The sequence below is a fragment of the Glycine soja genome, chromosome 18 (assembly GCF_004193775.1).
Source record: "Glycine soja cultivar W05 chromosome 18, ASM419377v2, whole genome shotgun sequence".
Classification (NCBI taxonomy): Eukaryota; Viridiplantae; Streptophyta; class Magnoliopsida; order Fabales; family Fabaceae; genus Glycine; species Glycine soja.
This window is the reverse complement of record NC_041019.1, coordinates 49,061,353-49,081,496: the sequence shown is the minus strand read 5'-3', so window position 1 is coordinate 49,081,496 and position 20,144 is coordinate 49,061,353. Positions and strand designations below refer to the sequence as shown.

Genomic DNA, 20,144 nt, shown 5'->3' with positions numbered 1-20,144 from the left:
GAGGCTCAAGATTAGATAATTTGAATGAAGTTATTCATGTTTTAATTTTGTAGAAGTTTCTGAATTGTGTTTATTAGCATTTTGTCGGTGGAATTATAATGTCATTTCTCATTTACCATTTTTCTTGTACACAAAATAATATAAAAAAGACATTGCTTAATTATTTTGTAAAATATTTTAAACTTTAAATATGCTTTTAATCTTTTAAATTTGAATAGCTATTTATTTAGTCTTAAAAAAATTTGTTTTTATTAGCCTCTTAAACTTTTGAAAAATTATAGTTTCTTTTTGTTCATGACAGTTTTAAAGAAAAAAAATAATAACATAAATGTGAAATTATGACAATTTTTTACATATTCTAGTGATTTTAAATTGTATTTTTCAAGAAATTAAATTAAGAAAAAACATTTTTGATTGTGAAAAATTTTCGATAAATTGTTATACCATTAACAAAAAATAAGAGAAACTAAAAGTAATTTTTCTAAAATTCGAGGGACAATAAAATCATATTTTTAAGGACTAAAAAAATAATTACTCAAATTTAAAAGATTAAAAATATATTTAAGCCAATATTTTATAAAAATGTTAGCAATAATGAAGGGCTAAGAAATTAACATTATAATACAAATTAAATATAATAAGTTTAATAATATAAACTCTTATGAGTTTTTTTTTTAAAAATTTAATGATAGTATTCAAAAATCAACTTACCTTTTAATTAATTGTCTTTTATGATATTGAAAATTAGAGTTATTAGTTTTTTTTCATCCCGTAAAATTGACATTGTTTACTTTTCTAACTTTAAAAATTTGCACTTTTAGCCCTTGCATTTAGTAAATAGAGTAACTTTTTTATCCCCCAAAGAGTTAGAATAAGGGATGAAATTAAGCTTAGATATTTATAATACAGAGATGAAGTGGAAGTTTTAAAAGTCACGGATGTTATAAAAAGATTTAAATAGTGTAACAATGATATAGAAAAATTTAAGATTACACCTAATTTTAACAATGATATATGTACAAGGGAAAGGGAGAGTGTGTACTCTTATGTGTATAATAAATTTTATATGACCTTTATGAGTTTATGTTTCTAAGTGCGAGAATATTAACATTCACAAATGAATTTGGATCCTTTCCTGCTTACGGTAAACATGAGAGGTCCTGTTTAATAAATTTTAAACAACTATTATGCTTAAAACTTAATCTATTGTTACATTAAAAAAAACTAACTTTAATTAACTGGACACTCATTTCTCCTATTAACAGTAAAAAGGAATTGGAGAACAACAAAACATTCACAAACCTATTTGAAATGGAGAAACATGAAGGGGAAGGATGGAAAATAATAAAATCATATTTTTTATTTATTAGAAATCAATTTTAATTTTAATATTATTGTAAAAATTAAAAAAATTAAAAAAATAAAATTTGTGATTAATCTAAAGGATTGAATGTCTTGTTACATTCACATATGAAAAAATAAATTATTTAACAAAAGAATTTATATTCAATTTTCATGATGTGTTGAATTTCCTCTTGATAAGTCGAAAAACACTTATAAATTATGATCTCGTACAAAGAAAAAAAATACATAACTAAAAGATAATATAAAATTGCATTATACTTATACTTCTAACATATAACCTATTTTCTCTTCAAAGTTGGTGGAATAACATCATCTTGATAGTTTTCTAAAAGAAAACATCATTTTGATAATAACTTATCACATGAATATTTTATCATCATCAAGGTGCACTCGTATTAATTAATTCTAATTTTTGTGTGTTGCCGTCCGAAACAAAAAACACTTTCTGTCGTACTTCCAACTTGCACCACTTGTAATCATCTTCTCCTTGGCTTCTTCCTGTTGGCACACGATGCCTTTCGAACAAACCTTGTTACTTATTACGATGATAAATTAAATGTTCAAAACACAATTAACGCACACTTCACTCTAACACATTCACACCAAGTCAGCAACACTCCACTCTTTATTTCATGGCCACGTCATCACTTGCCGGCAACTGCACCCTTCTCCGCCACAGCGAGACTCAATCCTGCTCGCTGTTGTCCTCGCCCGGAGGTAGTTCTGTCAAGCTCTTCTGGTCGAAGAAGCACGAGGCCAGCACGTGCCATGCTGCACGTGTCGCTGCCGTGCCACGTGCTTCCGCGCGTGAGGTGGCGGTGGTTGGTGGTGGAGTGGTTGAGAAGGGGAGGGAGAAAGGGAGGGTGCTGAAGGTGGGCCTCATATGTGGAGGTCCTTCTGCTGAGCGTGGGATTTCCCTCAATTCTGCTAGATCAGTTCTTGATCACCTGCAGGCACACATTTTTCTTTTGGAATTTAATTTATTCAAATTTAATATTCCTGTACCGTTCATTGTGAAGACTTTTATACCGTTGACTAATTAGAAATCACTTTATAAAAAAAAATTAAAGTAAGAGTGAATAGTGTATGAGTTTAATTGCTATACGATTGATTTCATGGTAGGTGTGATTTTAAGGTAGTTTGTATAACACTCAAACATGTGACATTTTGATTAATGGTGTAGAAAGTAATTATGATTGGTTCATATTATAAGTGCATATCAATTAAATTCAAGTTTTATGATGTCATTTAATTATAGTCTTTCATTAGGCTAAATTTGTTAAATTTTATAATAATAATTATCTTAAAATTTTTATTAATTATGTTTTTGGATAATGTATAGAAATTAAACTTAGTGAGTAATTATTATGAAATTCAACAATTTTACGGTATATAGTAATTTATAATTTGATGAAATTTTATAATGAGATCATTTTAGCTAAATTTATTTTATTATGTTTTGGATGATTAAAAATCAAACTCTTACAAGTTAATTATGCTGTTTCTTTAATTTACTTCTAAGTTATAATTTTGGTGTCAGTATTTTGTGTTTGAAAGCTGTTGTAGGAAACAGTGGTAACTGGTAAGTGAATTTGCAGTACTATATTGCAATTCTGAGAGAAATTGTCCCTTGGTTTACTCTGTCTTCCCATTTCTTTCTTCTTGTTTTTTACTTCTTGAGACAAAATGCGTGAGCTGTTTTTTTTTTTCCTTTTCTAATTTTTTTCATCCTTAAGAAACAAAAAAGAGCTGCAAGCAGTTTTTGCTATAAATAAAGAAAAAAAGAAGAGGGTATGGTTATTTAGGTGTGTAAAGAGATGGTTCTTGTGTGAATGTATGTGCTAATTTGGGAAACAGCTGAAGGGTGTTTTCTGTTTTCTTTATTTCTTTCTTATTTAATAGTCTCATTTTATTTTCCTTTTATCTGACAGGGGGATGATTTACACGTGAGTTGCTATTACATTGATTGCAATCTCAATGCATTTGCAATTTCTTCAGCTCAGGTTAGTATAATGCATGCTTCCCAAAATCGTGCTGCATGAGCTCTCTTTCTCTTGAATTACAGTTTTTCACTAAGTGGATTGGTAAATAGAAATGTGAGAAACTCTGATCTGAATAAGGCTAAACTCATATATAACGATCAATTGGACTATATAAAATTCGAACAAGTCACTGTCTATGCTAAATTAGGCAATATAGTAGTTGATGAATAAGTTTGTTCTTTGGTCTACTCATTACTTTCATATTCCTCAAAAACATCATCACTATAAATGTGCATTTCTAACTTAATAATGTTTTAATAATATATAATATGACACCCTTTATCCCACACATATATGTACTAACAATAAAAAGAATAAGAAATTAGAATTAATTAAAAGTTTTTAAAATACATTTAAATAAAAGGATTTTAAAAGAGTAAAATGTTCACATTCACTTCACTGTTACCAAATAAAACTTATCAGAAACATTTTTTTCTCAAAACATCATGTAATTAAACAAAACTCATGCTTCAATGTCACATCCTATCACAACACTGTGTCCCGACGTCCTTCGGCATAAGATCCCTTTAAGCAATTCACCTAGTCATCTACTCCCACAAACACAAAGTTCGAGATCATCATATGATTCAAACACAAACAACATACGGGGAGTGAGTCATCACATTCCTAACCAATAGAGAGAAACAAAACAACATGTAGATATACATATCATATAAACGAAATATAACTTACTTAAACATAACTCACGTCATTCCACCACTTCGTCGCGTAACATCACATCATAACACAACACGTCTCATTCATTTTCACATCATTCGCGTACTCAAGGATCAAGTACAATATCACTAAATCAATCAATATCAAACAATACACAAACGTTATGTAATAGATATACTAAGACTCAATCCTATATGTAATGTGGTACTATGTCAGTGAAAAATCTCGTAGTGCACCTAGGAGTACATGACAAGACAAACCACACACTAGTAAGTCAGGTCACTCTCACTAGGTAAATTAAATCATAGGGAGACCAGTCAAGGTCACGTTGTTTTGTGAGAATGCTCCAACCATGTGGGATCAGCACAGGCTTAAAGGAGCACTCAAACTGGGTGTATTTAACCCCAAGGTCTATACTCCAAAGAATCCGTCAGAGCCTCTCCCTCCTAATTCAGGTCAAACATAAAAAAACATTTTATCACACAGACTCCACCTATGAATTGTACAAAACACACAACTCCTCAATTGTTCTCAAAATAATTTTATCTTGTCGCGTTTGTGATTAAACTCGTCGGGTCCTCACAGTGGCTCCCATCACAATACTCGTCGCACATTAACTTATCGCCCTTAAAGGGTCTTATAATCGTGTGATTGTACGATTCATAACTCTCAACTCAGTGCACACAACATCTCAATGCACATATATATTACAAGTCAATAGATACTCAATTTATCACATACACTCGGTCTCAATCACAATGGTATAATCTTAATTTAACATGTTATCACACCTCATGAATCATATACACTTTGCCTATGAATATGCAATACACACAACAACTCAATTGTTTTCAAAATCATTTTAACTCGTTGTGCTTCAAAATGATTCAACTCGTTGGATTCCCACAGTGGATCCCATCACAATACTCGTCACACAAAAACTCGTCGCCCTTAAAGGGTGTCTTACAATTATGTGATTGCACAGTTCATAATTCACAACTCAACACATATAACATCTCAATACACATGTATCTCGCCATTCATCACAAGTTCAATTTGTCACTTACTCACAATTTGAATCATCATTTCATAATCTCAATATAACAATTTATACAAAATGTTTCTCACAACATGGAGAGTAAAATCCTTCAAACAATTCCACACAATATTAAAATCAATAAATCAAAATCATAGGTCAAAAACACGAAAATACTAAGAGCACTCAAGTTTATCAATCAATTTGCATCAAAACATCAATTGGTCCATCAAACACAACAATATTGTATTTATAATCATAAAGAAAAATTATAATTCTATAAACATCTCAAAATAAACCCCAATTTAATTCTCTAAGGATCCCTACACATGTTCACTCTAACCCTAATTGCGATAAAGTCATCCCTTACCTCTAAGTGGGCTCACGTGTGTAGTCCATCAGTGATTGCAGCATCTCTAACAGTTTCCTAAGATTCCTCAAGTTTTTCTCCAGTTTGCTCTGTTAGAGTTTCCAAGCGTTAGAGAGAAGGAAAAGAGATTGTAGCTTCCATTTAATTGTCAATGTGTGAGACTAATTTATCTCTGCAAGAACATTATGTTGCAAATCCCAATGATGAGATTGTGCAAAAATGAGTTACTAAGGTGGTGTCCAAATTGCACGACGATCCAACGGTTGTCGAGTCCGGGATTATAATTTTACTGGAATAGGTTTGAGTGTATGCGGAAAAAGAGAAAGCTCAGTACGAGGGACATTTCTTCCACCATGGACATTATCTTGAAAATCTCAACGGTGGATGTGTGCATAAATAAATTCCGAACCTCGTGTTCAAATTTCACGACAATCCAACACTTAACAAGTCCAAAATCATCGTTTTATTGAGACAGATTTAAGTGTATGCGGGAGAAAAGAGAATTTTGAAAAGTAAGAAGAAAAAACGAATTTGAGAAGAACAAAAAGTATAGAGAAATATCGTTAGTCTAAGCACTACCTATTATGTCTCTATTTATAGATAAAGTACTATCAACTTATTATTTACTCTATTTATTTATTTATTTATTTGTTTTATAAAAAAGAACTTTATTTTATTTCTTATCAAATGAATAAATAAAATATTTTTTTTTATTTTCTTTCAAATCATTATTTTAATTAATAAATCTATTTCTCCTTATTTATTTAATTATAAAAATCTCATCATTTTTCTAAAACTCTATTTATTTTTAAATAATTTTTTTAATTTATTTTAGAAAAAATGAGATGTTACATATAACTCATGCTCATGCTTAATCCCAGTAATCCCATGATCTCTCATTTGGTTTGGTTACATCTCTGGTTTTCTTATAAATGTGCAAGTTGTTTTCCTTTTTCTAGTTCTAGTTATCAAGTTTTGGGTGCATAACTTTTTGTCTTTGCATTTTTTCATCAAGGTGTGTTTCAAGTTTCAGCTATCTATTACTGAACTAATTGCATTCTTGATTTAAAACTAACAGGCAATAACATCTAGGGCTATGCCTTCAATAACTTCCTTTAAAGTGAAATGGAAACAGTAAAAACAACTAAAAAGAAAAGGAAATGGTTTTTGTCCCATCCAAGCCATTCTTATTTTCATATTCTTTTTCCAGGTATATTCCAACACCCCTGCTGATTTTGATTTTAAACTTGAAAGGTTAGTGTACCCTGTCAAATTATGAAAAATTACAATAAAGTTCTGGTGAAACTATTTCCAACTTCGGAATAATCAACCATACATCTGGTCAGTGATTTTCAACGAGAGGTTAATGAATAACCATTCATTGATTTCATAGATCATTTGTGTGGTTAAATGTTCCCGAAACGGCAATATTTTTACTAATAATTCCTTCTTCGAAATTTTCCCTTCTATGGAATAAATACTCATAAAAATATCATATATAGAATAATTTACATCTAAAATTATGAGAGTAAAGATTGTAACTTGTTGAATTTGCAGCCTTGCCCAAAGTTTCCAGACTTTGTCTGATTTAGCAAAGCATCTAGCTACAGCTGTGGACATAGTATTTCCAGTTATACACGGTCAATTTGGTGAAGATGGTGGCATTCAGGTGCAGTATATATAAAAGGAATTCTTCTTGGATATAATGAACTTGTGTATTTATGAATTGTATTTCTCTGTGACAAATATTAATAGGAATTGCTGGAAAAGTATAATGTTCCATTTGTTGGCACAGGATCAAAGGAGTGCTGCCAAGCATTTGACAAGGTACAGGACATATGTATTGTGTTCTCTTTATCATAACTGGAATGCAGGCACACATTTGAGATCTAAGATTGGTTTACATTTTCATACCAAACATAGTTAGATTAGGTTCTAATTCTATACTTTTAATGACCATCATACACTAAGAATTAAATAATTTGAAAGCCTTATTTAGGATTTAGATTATTAAAACTTAATACCTGTTGGGATGCAAAATCTTGGTGCTAATTTTGGTATATGAGGAAGTCCGTGGGAAAAACTTTATGGAGACTTTAAAAATTGAGACTTCCTCAGTTTACTTTACATACAGCAAGATTATCACCTTTTCCTTCTCTAGTAATCTTTTGTTACTTAGGTTTGACTTTGACTGTCCCTCTGGCACTAATTTTTTTCCTTAAAATAATTGTCAGCATAAAGCATCATTGGAGCTCAGGAAGCATGGATTCATAACAGTACCCAGTTTCTTAGTTCAGGTATTGTAAGTTGTTCTAAGCAGGCTATTGATTCACCTTGTAATGATATCTATTTATGCGTTACAAAAGTCTGTATGTGCTATTGTTAGATAAGTGGATGCTGCATTCTTAATGTTCATCTATATTTTTTTGGTGTTAGATGTCATCCCAATTTAATTTTTTTTTGAAGTGTTTTCTGTCATTAAAATCTATTCATCCAGATGTTCTTATTTACGCACTATTTTTTAATATGATATCAACTAGGGGTATGAAACAAAGAAATCAGAACTATCAGAATGGTTTGAAAAGCACCAGCTGGACCCTGACTCAGGGAAAGTTGTGGTAAGGAACTTGATTTAGTTCTGTCATTAGAGTTTCGATGTTAATTCATTGTGAGGGAGTTTTTTATGCTTATTGATGTTATAAAATTTGATGCTTCAGGTAAAACCAACAAGAGGAGGGTCAAGCATTGGTGTTAGAGTTGCATATGGTGTGAATGATTCTCTTGTAAAAGCCAATGAAATTATGTCTGAGGTATTTTTCAATATATTTGTCACTTGAATGGGACCAAAAACTTTTATAATGTGACAACTTTCATTTAAGATGCAGACGCAATTATTATTGTATATAATATGAATATATGGAAAAATCAAGGAGAATGATTATGGAGAAAACTAAGGAGGAATACATTTTGACTAGAAGTATATCAAGGTCCTGTTTCAATAAATTTTTCCATAAATACTTCTAAAAGAAAAAAAAATAAAGTAAAATGAATCAAACTTTTTTCTTAAATTAAAATTAACTTATGCATCTTAACTTTTGAAAAAGTTAGATGAGAAAACTTCTATAAAAATTGAAGTACATAAGTTGATCTTTAATTTATGAGAGATATTTAATTCATTTTACCTTGTTAGTTTCTTATCCTATATAAATGCTTATTAAAAAGTTTATCCAAAAACATGGCTTAAGTAAAAAACTATACATCTCTTACAATATATTCTCTCCATTCCAAAATTATCAATGTTTTAGCCTTTCTTTCTTGTTCCAAAACTATTTATGTTTTACAAATTTCAAGTTGTTAATTATTTTTTTCCAACTATACCCCTATTTAACAATTGCTATTAAATCATGATTTAAATAGATATTAAATGAGGGTATTTTAGATTAAATATATACAGCCTTATGGGTAGTATTAAATATTTCTTCAAGTTTTGTGTATTATTCTTAATCATCAATAGTTTTGGAATGGAGTATGTTAACTTTTGGTATTGATATTTTTTTATGTGATAGGGAATCGACAATAAAGTGCTAATAGAAATATATCTTGAAGGTGGGAGTGAGTTTACAGCCATTGTCCTTGATGTAGGATCTGCTTCAGATAGTTTTCCTGTTGTACTACTTCCGACTGAGGTATGTTTTACCTTTTCTCCCTTGACATTTCTTGTTTATTCACTGCAATGTAAAATCTACTTGTTTACATCATTTTAGAGGAGACTGAGTATCTATATTGAGACAGAAGAAAGTATCAGTTGCTGTTTGATTCAATGGAATGTGCATGATGAGAAACTGAGAATGAAAAAGGGAACATAAATGGACTACAACTGTGTTTGAAAAACTTTGGAATCATTTGTTGGGGAATTCTCTATTCCCTCTAAAATTGAATGGAATTGCCATTCCATTCAAACTGGATTAATTTTCTTTATATATTGTCTTTTCTAAAATGATAAAATATACTATGTCGTCACCCTACCTCCACTTCTGCCACAACCGCCATGCCTACTGAATTGTAATTTTGCTGATTAACAATATTTTTTCCTGTTCTTATCTAATTTCACGTATCAGTTACCTAGTCATTCTTTTCTAGACTGAATGAGACATGCAAAAGATAATGATTATTCCAGTCTTTTCCTTCTTATTCCGGTGAGTCAAACTGGACCCTACTGAATTCCTGTTTCAAAAACATAAAATGAAAGGAATTTTCAACTGTTGCAAATATGATGTATAATGAGATGCAATTCAAGGCCATAAATTGGACATGACTCATGACAGAAAATTCAGTGATAGTAGTTAGGATTGGTTGTATATTCAAATTCTGTGGTTGCCAATGTCAATGTGAAATTACTCAAGCAATTTGTACCTGGCAATCATGATTGTCTTTTGCCCTGTTGGTAGTTGATTAGATGATAGTTGATAGTTTTAGAGAATTGTTTTAGAAAGAAGGCTATGTCATTGATTTCTTGGATGATCAATTACAACATATCAATTGCCTATTTATAGGCTCAAGTCACCAACCTCTCAATGGTGATGAATGTTTCTACATTACTTAGGTATTTCTAGAGTTTTCATGATAGATTAGTATCATGATAGTTCTAGATTCTTCTATCTTATATATACACTTATAGTTCTAGATTGTTCTACCATATTCATACACATTATAGTTCTAGATTGTTCTACCATATTCATACACACTATAGTTCTAGGATATTCTACTATTTTCATACATATTATATTTAAGAATATTCTAGAAATTTGTAGCAATTTCAACACTCCTCCTTGATGCAAATTTCTGTGACTTCGAGCATAGCTCGTAATTCTTCAAATCTTGATTGGAATGCATTTTCAAGTGTATCTTTTTTATGCCTATACAGTCTTTGCTCATATGCTTCAAGAGAGCCCACAAGTTCTGTCTCTGATAGAGTGGACAGATCTTTGGTTTCCTCAATCATTGTCACGATTGGGTCAAACTTTTGGGACATAGTAATTAGAATTTTCTCAACAATTTTCTTGTCAAGAATATCTTCCCCAAAAGCTCTCATTTGATTAACTATTTCTTAACTTTAGAATAGTAATCTTTAACTGTCTCAGACTCCTTCATCTTCAATAGTTCAAAATCTCTTCTTAGAGATTGAAGTTTAACGGCACGTACCTTAACACTTCCTTGAAACTCCTCCTGCAATGTGTTCCACGTTTCTTTGGTAGTCTTAACTCCCATAATTCTTGGGAAAATTGGATCAGTCACCGCTTGTTGCAAGGTGAACAACGCCTTAAAATTTTTCTCTTTATTTTTCTTGAGATGCATTAAGAGCTGAAGTATCCGCGAGAACATTGAAGTCTTCTTCTACTATGTCCCATAAATCTTGAGATGAAAAATATGTTTCCATTTTAACACGTCAGAAATCATAATTTTCACCATTGAAGATAGGGACAGAAATAGTTGACGATTGAGTAGTGTTATCCATAGCTTAGAAAAAATATTATTGGAGTGGGTTAATAGTACAAAGAAAATTTTTGAAGTAGTTGGGAGGATTTTGGAATGGTAGGTAGGTAATATAACTACGCACAATGTATGACCGAACGTAGCTCTGATACCACTGTTGGTAGTTGATTAGATGATAGTTGATAGTTTTAGAGAATTGTTTTAGAAAGAAGACTATGTCATTGATTTCTTGGATGATCAATTACAACATACCAATTGTCTATTTATAGGCTCAAGTCACCAACCTCTCAATGGTGGTGAATGTTTCTACATTACTTTAGGTCTTTCTAGAGTTTTCATGATAAATTAGTATCATGATAGTTCTAGATTCTTCTATCTTATACATGCACTTATAGTTCTAGATTGTTCTACCATATTCATACACATTATAGTTCTAGATTGTTCTACCATATTCATACACACTATAATTTTAGGATATTCTACTATTTTCATACATATTATATTTAAGAATATTTTAGAAATTTGTAACAATTTGAACATGCCCATTAAATATTTCGTACTCAGCAGTGATAGAGTAATTTATATGAACAGGTGGAGCTTCAATTCCGTGGTGCAAATGATGTGAAAGAAAATGACGCAATATTTAATTACCGCAGGAAGTACCTTCCAACCCAACAGGTCAGTACTAGTAGTAGGGTGAATCTGTTTATATGCACTCAAGATATACTGCACATGCTTGCTGATCTTAAAAATAGTGCAGCATGTGACTTTTTCCTTCAGTTTATTTAGTATTTTGTTTCAGGCTTTCACCAATGCTGGCTAGTGTTTTTCTAATAAAATGAAGCATATATTATCTGCAGGTTGCTTATCACACTCCACCACGGTTTCCTTTGGATGTAATTGAAAATATTCGCAAAGGAGCATCTCTGTTATTTCAACAGCTTTGCCTGCAAGATTTTGCACGAATTGATGGATGGTTTTTGCCAAATTCAAGTTCCAAATTGTCACCATCACCAGAAAGTGAGTTTGGAAGGACTGAATCTGGTACCATAATATTCACTGACATTAACCTGGTGAGATGATTTTCTTCCTTGGAAAGAATACGGATAATATCTTTAGCAGTTTTACTACTAATGTTTCTTGTTCACTAGTGTGCTGAATGTTAAAGTCATTGCTTGTTTCAGATAAGTGGTATGGAACAAACCAGTTTTCTATTTCAGCAAGCTTCTAAGGTAATTTCTTATTTTCTTTTAAATTGACCTTTTCTTCTTAGTGTGTCAAATGAAGAAAGGCATTAGGGGTTTTATGCACCATAATGTACTTACAAACTTCAAAGGAAACTTTTATCATACTGTTATACAACCAGTTATACTTCATCATAGTGAATGTTGAGCTTTAAAGGGACAATAAGAGAAAAAAAAGTGAAAATAGTTGAAAATTTTTTTATCGAAAAATGTTAGTTGTTGGTTTGGTTAGAATGTTAATATGGATATGTTTTAACAAAAAAAACGAAAAAATACAAAATGATTGTATATGAGGAGATATTGGCATGACAAATATTAAGGAATAGATTACAAACAATCGATTAAAGTAATTTGGGCACATGCAAAGGTCATTGGATGCACTAGTGAACTCAGTAGATTGCATGGTTTTTAACCCTATAAAAAGTACAGGGAGGCTAAGAAAACCATTGTAGAAAATCATCAAAAGGAATCTAATTTGGTTTTTAACCAAGCTCAATGGCATCATGTGATTTATGTAATTGATCTCAGTATGTCACCTAGAGGGAAGGAGTTTGTTGTTGTTTTCATCTTAGTACGTTTCTATGACATAACAAGTTGCTTATTTCCTTTTATGGGGATTATAATGAAGCTACCTAATGTTACATAAATGTATCTTGAAGTCCAAATACCCTTTTTCAGAAGTGGGCTGATGTCTTCTTTATCTCTAGCTGACTAAATGTTCTGTAAAGCTATCTTGTATGTTGAAAGCATGATGTTCTACAAACATGACACCAACCAGTTAAATCACTTCCAGATGATAAAGTTGATTATTTTTGTTTTTCTTATTTATGCATGGATAATTCTTATCATTCACTACTTGAAAAATGCTATATATGTTATTCAGGTTGGTTTTTCTCATACAAACATCCTTAGAAGCATTATTCACCATGCTTGCTTGCGATTTCCAAATCTTGCTTCAGTTAGTGGTATATCAGGTCAGCTTCCAAGCAGGTCAAAATCCTTACAACAAAGCAAGTCATTTTCTCGCCATGAAGGAACTCGAAAAGTGTTTGTCATTTTTGGAGGTAACACATCAGAACGGCAAGTATCTCTTATGAGTGGTACAAATGTCTGGCTCAATTTGCTAGCCTTCCATGATGTAAGTGTCCACAATCAGGAAGACTTTAAAGTTACTGTAAATAATGCTTTGGTAACCTATCTGCTGAAGTTTAATTGTATCGTTTAACTTTAATATTAATGTTCTTATTTTTACAATTTTTTTTTAAAAAAAATGTGTAAGCATTAATTTGACACTTTTGCACTTATCCAGGTTCGCTTAATTTATTGATTTTTAAGTGGAGTAGGGGTTATTTTAGAATAGAAGCTTTTTCATAAATGCTTTATTTAATTTGCTTTATTTTTTAGCAGCTAATTTATAATTTTCAAGATAATATAGGGCTTATACCTATGACTTAGAAGTAAAAACTGTTGTATATATTCTATAAACTTATTGCATTTGCTACTTTAAAAGACTAATGCCATACGTATGATATGTAAGAGACTAAAATCTGTTCTTACAGCTTGAGGTAACTCCATGTTTGCTTTCCCCTACAAGTGAGTGTGCATCTAGCGTTGATATCGGAAAAAAGGCTGATGATGTAATGAATAGAATAGTTTTGTCATTACCGTAAGTATTTGTCCTTAATTTTGAAATATGCATATAGGAACAACTTGTTTATTTTATGGTTGTTAGACTGATATAAAACTATTCCTAGGCTTCCAACTATTAGCTTTTGCTTTTAGGCACTCAATCCATGATCAGTAATATTTGAGTTGTGTGATTCATGCATGTGAGTGTGTGACCTCTTCATAATGTAGTTTGAATGAAATAATTATATTGTAATTATTCGTGCGCAGTTATTCTCTTGTGCTAAGACATACTACTGAGGAGGTACTGGATGCATGCATGGAAGCAATTGAGCCAGAACGGGCTGCAATAACATCTGACCTACGGAAGAAAGTAATGAACGATCTTATGGAGGGTTTGAAGGACCACAATTGGTTTACTGGGTTTGATATTGCTGATGATCTGCCTGCAAAATTTTCGTTAAGGCAGTGGATCAAGCTAGCCAAGGAAGTCCAAGCAACAATTTTTATTGCAGGTATTGACAGCGAAAAAAGAGCTTTCAAGTGATTGTATTTTGGCTAAAATATGTTTTTGATTCTTAATAAATATCTAAATTTTATATTTGTTTTCTAATAAATTTCTTTTTTAAATTGAGTTTCTAATAAAACAATTTTATTTTTTATTCCTCATAAATTTTGTTTATTTTGTATTAGTCCCTTTGAAAAAAAAAATAATAACAAATGGACAAAATTTATCAGGGACCCAAAATAAAATTTGCTAATCTATCAAAGATTAAATTAAAATATCAAAGATAAAAAATAAAATTATTATTTTATTAAAGACTTAGTACAAAGAAAAAATTTATTAATGACCAAAACAAAATTCACCTAATTATAAAATCAAAAACATATTTTAGTCTTGGTATAGTCTCACATTGAGTCACAAAAACAATATTAATCTGAACATGAATAACATTATTCAAGTATGAAAAATGGAACAGTAAATGAATAATGAATAATTCTCAGAAGATGAAATGCACCCGAAGCCTATGTTTTACAGAGGCACTCCCCTGTCAATAGGAAAGTTCCTTTGTTCACAAAAACATTCCATACCTCTCTCTCTCTCTAACTGAATTCCCCCTTACCTCCACTCTCTTTCTTAGATGTCTAACTAACCACATCCTCACTCACATGCTTTTTCCCTTCCGCTTTCAGCCAAACGTCTCTAGCACCTCTCACTTACACTTTCCCAAACTTAGGTGTAGGTCCATTATCTATTTGAGCTGCTGGTACTTGATCCACTTGCCAATGTCAGTTTCTAACAATATATTATAAAATGTTTTCATATTCATTATTTTATATATTGTTGGAGATGCATAGTTAATTAGTTAGCTATCAGTATCAACATGGAGTGTGCCTTGTGCATCATCTTGACAAACATCAATTTGATGTAATGTTTCAAGATAATCACAAGTAGCATTTCTTAAGGTAGATCCGCAGCAGGTTATAGGGGAAAAAGTTGTTAGGGTTGACCATACACTAAATCCAATAATAGTCATATGGTAATCTATTCTAAAGTGGTCTATAAGTCCCTCGTTATTTGTCTAATAGTGATACTGGGAAGAATATGGCACATTCTTTTAACAGTTGTTTCAATTTAAATGTATAGATAAACTTTCCGGGAATGCAGATTTATGAAATGTGTGTCTTTACAATGTCTTACTTTTGTTACTTATAGTGCATGGAGGCATTGGAGAAGATGGTACACTTCAATCTTTGCTGGATGCTGAAGGAGTTCCCTACACAGGTTTGTTTATAATGTGCACTTACGTGGGACTATTAAGTACAATGGTATCCTCTAAACAAGTTTATTTATTTATTTTGTTTAACTTGTATTGTCTTCTGTTCTCTCTTGCATCTTCTGTTGAAGGTCCTGGTGCAATGGCATCGAAGATTTGTATGGACAAAGTTGCAACATCTGTGGCTATAAAACATGTATGTGTCCCTAATTTAAATGTGAAATATAAAGAACACTCCTCTTACATTACTTTTCTCACTTTGTATTAAGAATATACCTGTGTATCTATTATTAGAGTTTACTGCTACAATTTAGAATTCCTACTGTTATGAATGTTTTAAGTGTAGGAGTTATGGGAAGTTAAATATTTATGGTTAATTTTGTCATCGATTTTCAAACCAATAGGTAGAATTATTAGCAATTGTCAGCTACAAATTTCTTGTATTTATAAGAAACATCATTGAAATTGTTAGTTTTCCAACAATGTGACACGTTTCTCTGACTTTGCATTCTAATATTGTTATTAAAAGCTTGCAAATTCGGGAGTTCTTACCATAAATAAGAATGTCAGGCAAAAAGATGATCTCTCTAATAAGCCCATAAGTGATACATGGCATGACCTCACCAGGAAGCTACAGTGCCAAACATTATGTGTCAAACCAGCAAAAGATGGATGCTCAACTGGGGTCGCAAGACTATGGTAGATTTATTACTTTGTTAGTATCTCTTTTTTGTGATATCAGTGATTAAAGGTTATCAAATATTGTTATATGCTTACAGAAGATTAGAGGAATTATGTTTTACAACTTGCTGATTCTATTTTCATTCAGCTGTTCTGAGGACCTTGCAATATATGTCAGAGCTCTGGAGGACTGTCTACTAAGAATTCCTCCAAATAGCTTATCAAAGGTATAGGATAAGGAATAGCATCATGTAATCATCAAAAAGATTTCATGTGTTGATGAAATGTTATTTTAAGCGTGCAATGCACAAGATAAATGTTTTAGGTAACTAAAATTTATAATATATAAATTATATTATAATTAAAATTCATAATAAATAAATATTTTTAAATATATGAATTATATTTTAGATTTATGATAAATAATTTATATTGTGATACAAAATCATTTTTTATTATTGATAGTTTCTTTTAAAAAAATATTGAAATTCAATTTAAAAATAATGATAAAAAGAATAGATTGAAATAGATAAGATATGTTAAGAAAAATCCCTACAAACTATCGGGTTTGAAGAATAACTTTTAAAAACGTTTTTGTTGAAGAATATCTCTTAAAAATACTCTCATTCAATATAGTTGTAATACATACAGAGAGAGAATTTAAAGTGAATATAGAGAGAGAGAGGAGAAGAAGCATTGCTGAAAAATGATACCAACTAATGACTATGTAATGGTGTGGCCATGATATGTAATTATAATATTCTTGTGTCCATCCGTAGTATAATATACTATTAACATCAATGCATTACATCAGCTCTTGTACTTTTGATTAATGTACAGGCACATGGTATGATTGAGATGCCAAACCCTCCTCCAGAATACTTAATTTTTGAACCTTTCATAGAGACGGATGAAATAATTGTGACATCCAAATTTGAGGATGCAACTGGCCATGGCCTCACGTGGAAAGGGCACAGCAGATGGGTAGAAATAACTGTTGGCGTCATAGGAAAACGTGGATCAATGCACTCGCTAAGTCCTAGTGTAACTGTCAAGGAATCTGGTGATATTTTGTCACTTGAGGAGAAGTTCCAAGGTTGGTCTCCATAGAATTTCCTAGAATTTAACTATAATCTTTATTTATAGAAGGACAAATTATAATTGAAATTAGCATGATATTCACTCATGTTTTCTTAGCTTATATAGTTTAAATCAATCTCAGTTTGAGTAATTTTGATTTTAAATTGAAGTGGACAAGACTTAGAAACTACAGGATAAAGATAGAAATTAGTGGCCTTGCTCCTATAGAGTATTGGAGTTGTGAAGCTTAAGGTTTTTATGACAAAAATCCTAAAATTAAGAGTTGCCCGAATCGAAGGTTTTGAGTTAAGATGCACTAGATTGTATGTATTATGTAAGTTCAATAAGATCAAATGGACAAATACCTGAGTTAGCAATTTTTAGAGGTGAAAATTGGGGATGGTGTTTGGTTCAACTTATTGTAAAGATATAATCACTTTATTTTTACTAGCTTTCTGAGAAACTTTTAAATATTTAGCGACTATTTCCCAAAAATAATATTACTAAACATACACTAAATCATACCGTGGGTAGCATGGTTTATGTTTCTCTGATCCATCTTTCAAAATGATGGGGAGATTGATGGGAATGTCACACTTATGATTTTCAAGCTAGGTAAATGAAACAGAGAAATGCTTTGAGAATAGTTTGTGATCGCTAGGTGCCCATCAAACTCAAGAAAATGCTTTGAGCATAATTGGCTGTGCTGTGAAGCTTTTTAATTCTATGTGCATAATAAGGTAATCCAAACTACGTATAATGGTTACGAGGATACCTACTGTTGATTAGTAGACAATACAAGAAAGATAAGATTAGGAACAAATGTGTCCTAGAGAGAGTTATTACCCCCTTGACCTTGAGGCTGGAAAGTGTGTGTGTAAGTGAATGCCTCTTATCTATTTTTCTAGTACTTTTCCTACCTTTGTCATAATGGCAGCGGTTCACAATGGTTCATTCTTTTTCCTATACTTGTATATTGCTTGGCAGGTGGGACTGGCATCAATCTGACTCCGCCTCCCTTGTCAATTATGAGGTATGTTAAGAAATTTCTTATGGAAATCAATGGAGATTTCATAATTTATAGTTAGTTGGATATGTGTCATGTTCAACCATGTAATTATTGTTTACAGAAATGTTATACTGTTTGACAAATCATTGTTTCTTCACTGTGCAATGTTGTGTTCACCTACTTATTTCTACTCAATTCTTTGTAGTTTTCTTTGAATTGATTTTGAATGACAGTTATCTTTTCTTCTCTTCTCTTTATAGTGAGAATGCTTTGAAGAGATGTAAACAGCACATTGAACTGATTGCAAACACTCTACAATTGGAAGGATTTTCACGTATTGATGCATTTGTAAATGTTGACAGTGGAGAGGTTTGTTGAATTCCTTGTTGGAATATGCCATGTCCATTCTCTTTTTCCTTGTTTTTTAAGTTGTCTCTTTGAAGTTAATGTTACAATTTTTGCAATATGGATTCAACCTGAAACTTGCTATTCCTTTTGTAATAGCTAGAAAATGGAGAGGTGGAAAATTTGAAATGAAAATTACTTTTGTTGTCAACCATTCCCCCCTTTTTTCAGCTAAAATATGCTGATCTGCTAGAATGCTGACTAGACTGTCTAATCTATACATCCTTGTTTAAGTGCATAGCAGTTTATTGAGAGTCTGTGCTTAATAGAATGTTACCATCAACTCTTTGAAATTAAAAAAAAAAATCACGTAGTCCTTTCTCATACAGGAATTGTGTTTCAGTGACTTGTCATCATCTTATTCCTAGATAACTTTCAATGTTCGTAGGTTTTGATTATAGAGGTAAATACTGTGCCTGGAATGACACCTTCCACTGTTCTGATTCATCAGGTAAATTCTTGCTATGATATAATTACTTTTATTTCATAATCTTTTCTGTGTATTTTCCTCTATCTAGGCACTTACCAAGTGTAAGCTTTCATCACAGAGGTTGAACTGGGGCATTATTTATTCTACACTGCATCTAAAACCGGTTGGCATATCACAAAGGCTAAATGACATGAACTTGAAGCAGATAAAATTGGAATCGTACTTTTAAGTGTAGGGAGCAAAAGGAAGCTTTCTACCAAATAGAAAAATAAAAATAAGACAAAAATAAGGATATAAAAAAAATTAAAGCATCTTTATTCAAGTAAAGAGACACAACACCAGAACAAACACCTATATTCCAATTTTATGATTCTGACTATATCATTCTATGCATATTTCAGGCACTAGTAGAACAGCCACCGTTGTATCCTCATCAGTTCTTCCGTAAGCTTCTTGATTTGGCATCTGAAAGGTCCATGTAAATCTATCTAAAAGAATGTTTCCATTGTTTCATCAAATGTTGTTATCACTTGAAGTTATTGTGCAGCAGCATATAACATTCATATTGCAATAAGTGATTATACAGTTTGTATCTTCTTAAACTGACTTTGAAGAAAGATTCTAAATGTGTTTTCAACAAAGCTGGTGAACCCTTAAAAGGTAGTGAGGTTGTATGGCAAGAAGCACATGTGCATGGGTCATCAACAATTGATGAAATCAGACTAAACTCTCACTTTAGTCCATGAGATGCTAAGAGTCCATCGTTTCAAGGTTGTGTTTGGAAAATTTTCTCTATAAGCGCTGGATCTTAATGTCACATCCTATCAAAGTATTGTATTCCAGTGTCCTCTAATGTGAGGTTCTCCATAACCATTTACCTAACCATCAGCTCCCACGAACACAAAGT

The 20,144-nt window shown here is 31.6% G+C and overlaps 1 protein-coding gene across 1 annotated transcript; it reads left to right on the top strand.

The window, feature by feature from the left end:
- Nucleotides 1–1,817: 1,817 nt before the first annotated feature.
- LOC114394923 lies at nucleotides 1,818–19,878 on the top strand. The gene is made up of 24 exons (XM_028356606.1): nucleotides 1,818–2,318; nucleotides 3,297–3,368; nucleotides 6,702–6,745; nucleotides 7,049–7,160; nucleotides 7,247–7,318; nucleotides 7,726–7,788; nucleotides 8,032–8,109; nucleotides 8,209–8,301; nucleotides 9,058–9,177; nucleotides 11,576–11,662; nucleotides 11,845–12,057; nucleotides 12,169–12,216; nucleotides 13,112–13,366; nucleotides 13,788–13,894; nucleotides 14,125–14,369; nucleotides 15,572–15,640; nucleotides 15,764–15,828; nucleotides 16,162–16,331; nucleotides 16,462–16,540; nucleotides 17,154–17,409; nucleotides 18,381–18,426; nucleotides 18,663–18,771; nucleotides 19,196–19,258; nucleotides 19,639–19,878. Exons 1-24 carry the CDS (start codon nucleotides 1,998–2,000, stop codon nucleotides 19,717–19,719), a joined length of 2,868 nt encoding a protein of 955 aa, XP_028212407.1. The 5' UTR covers nucleotides 1,818–1,997; the 3' UTR covers nucleotides 19,720–19,878.
- The last annotated feature ends 266 nt before the right edge of the window (nucleotides 19,879–20,144 follow it).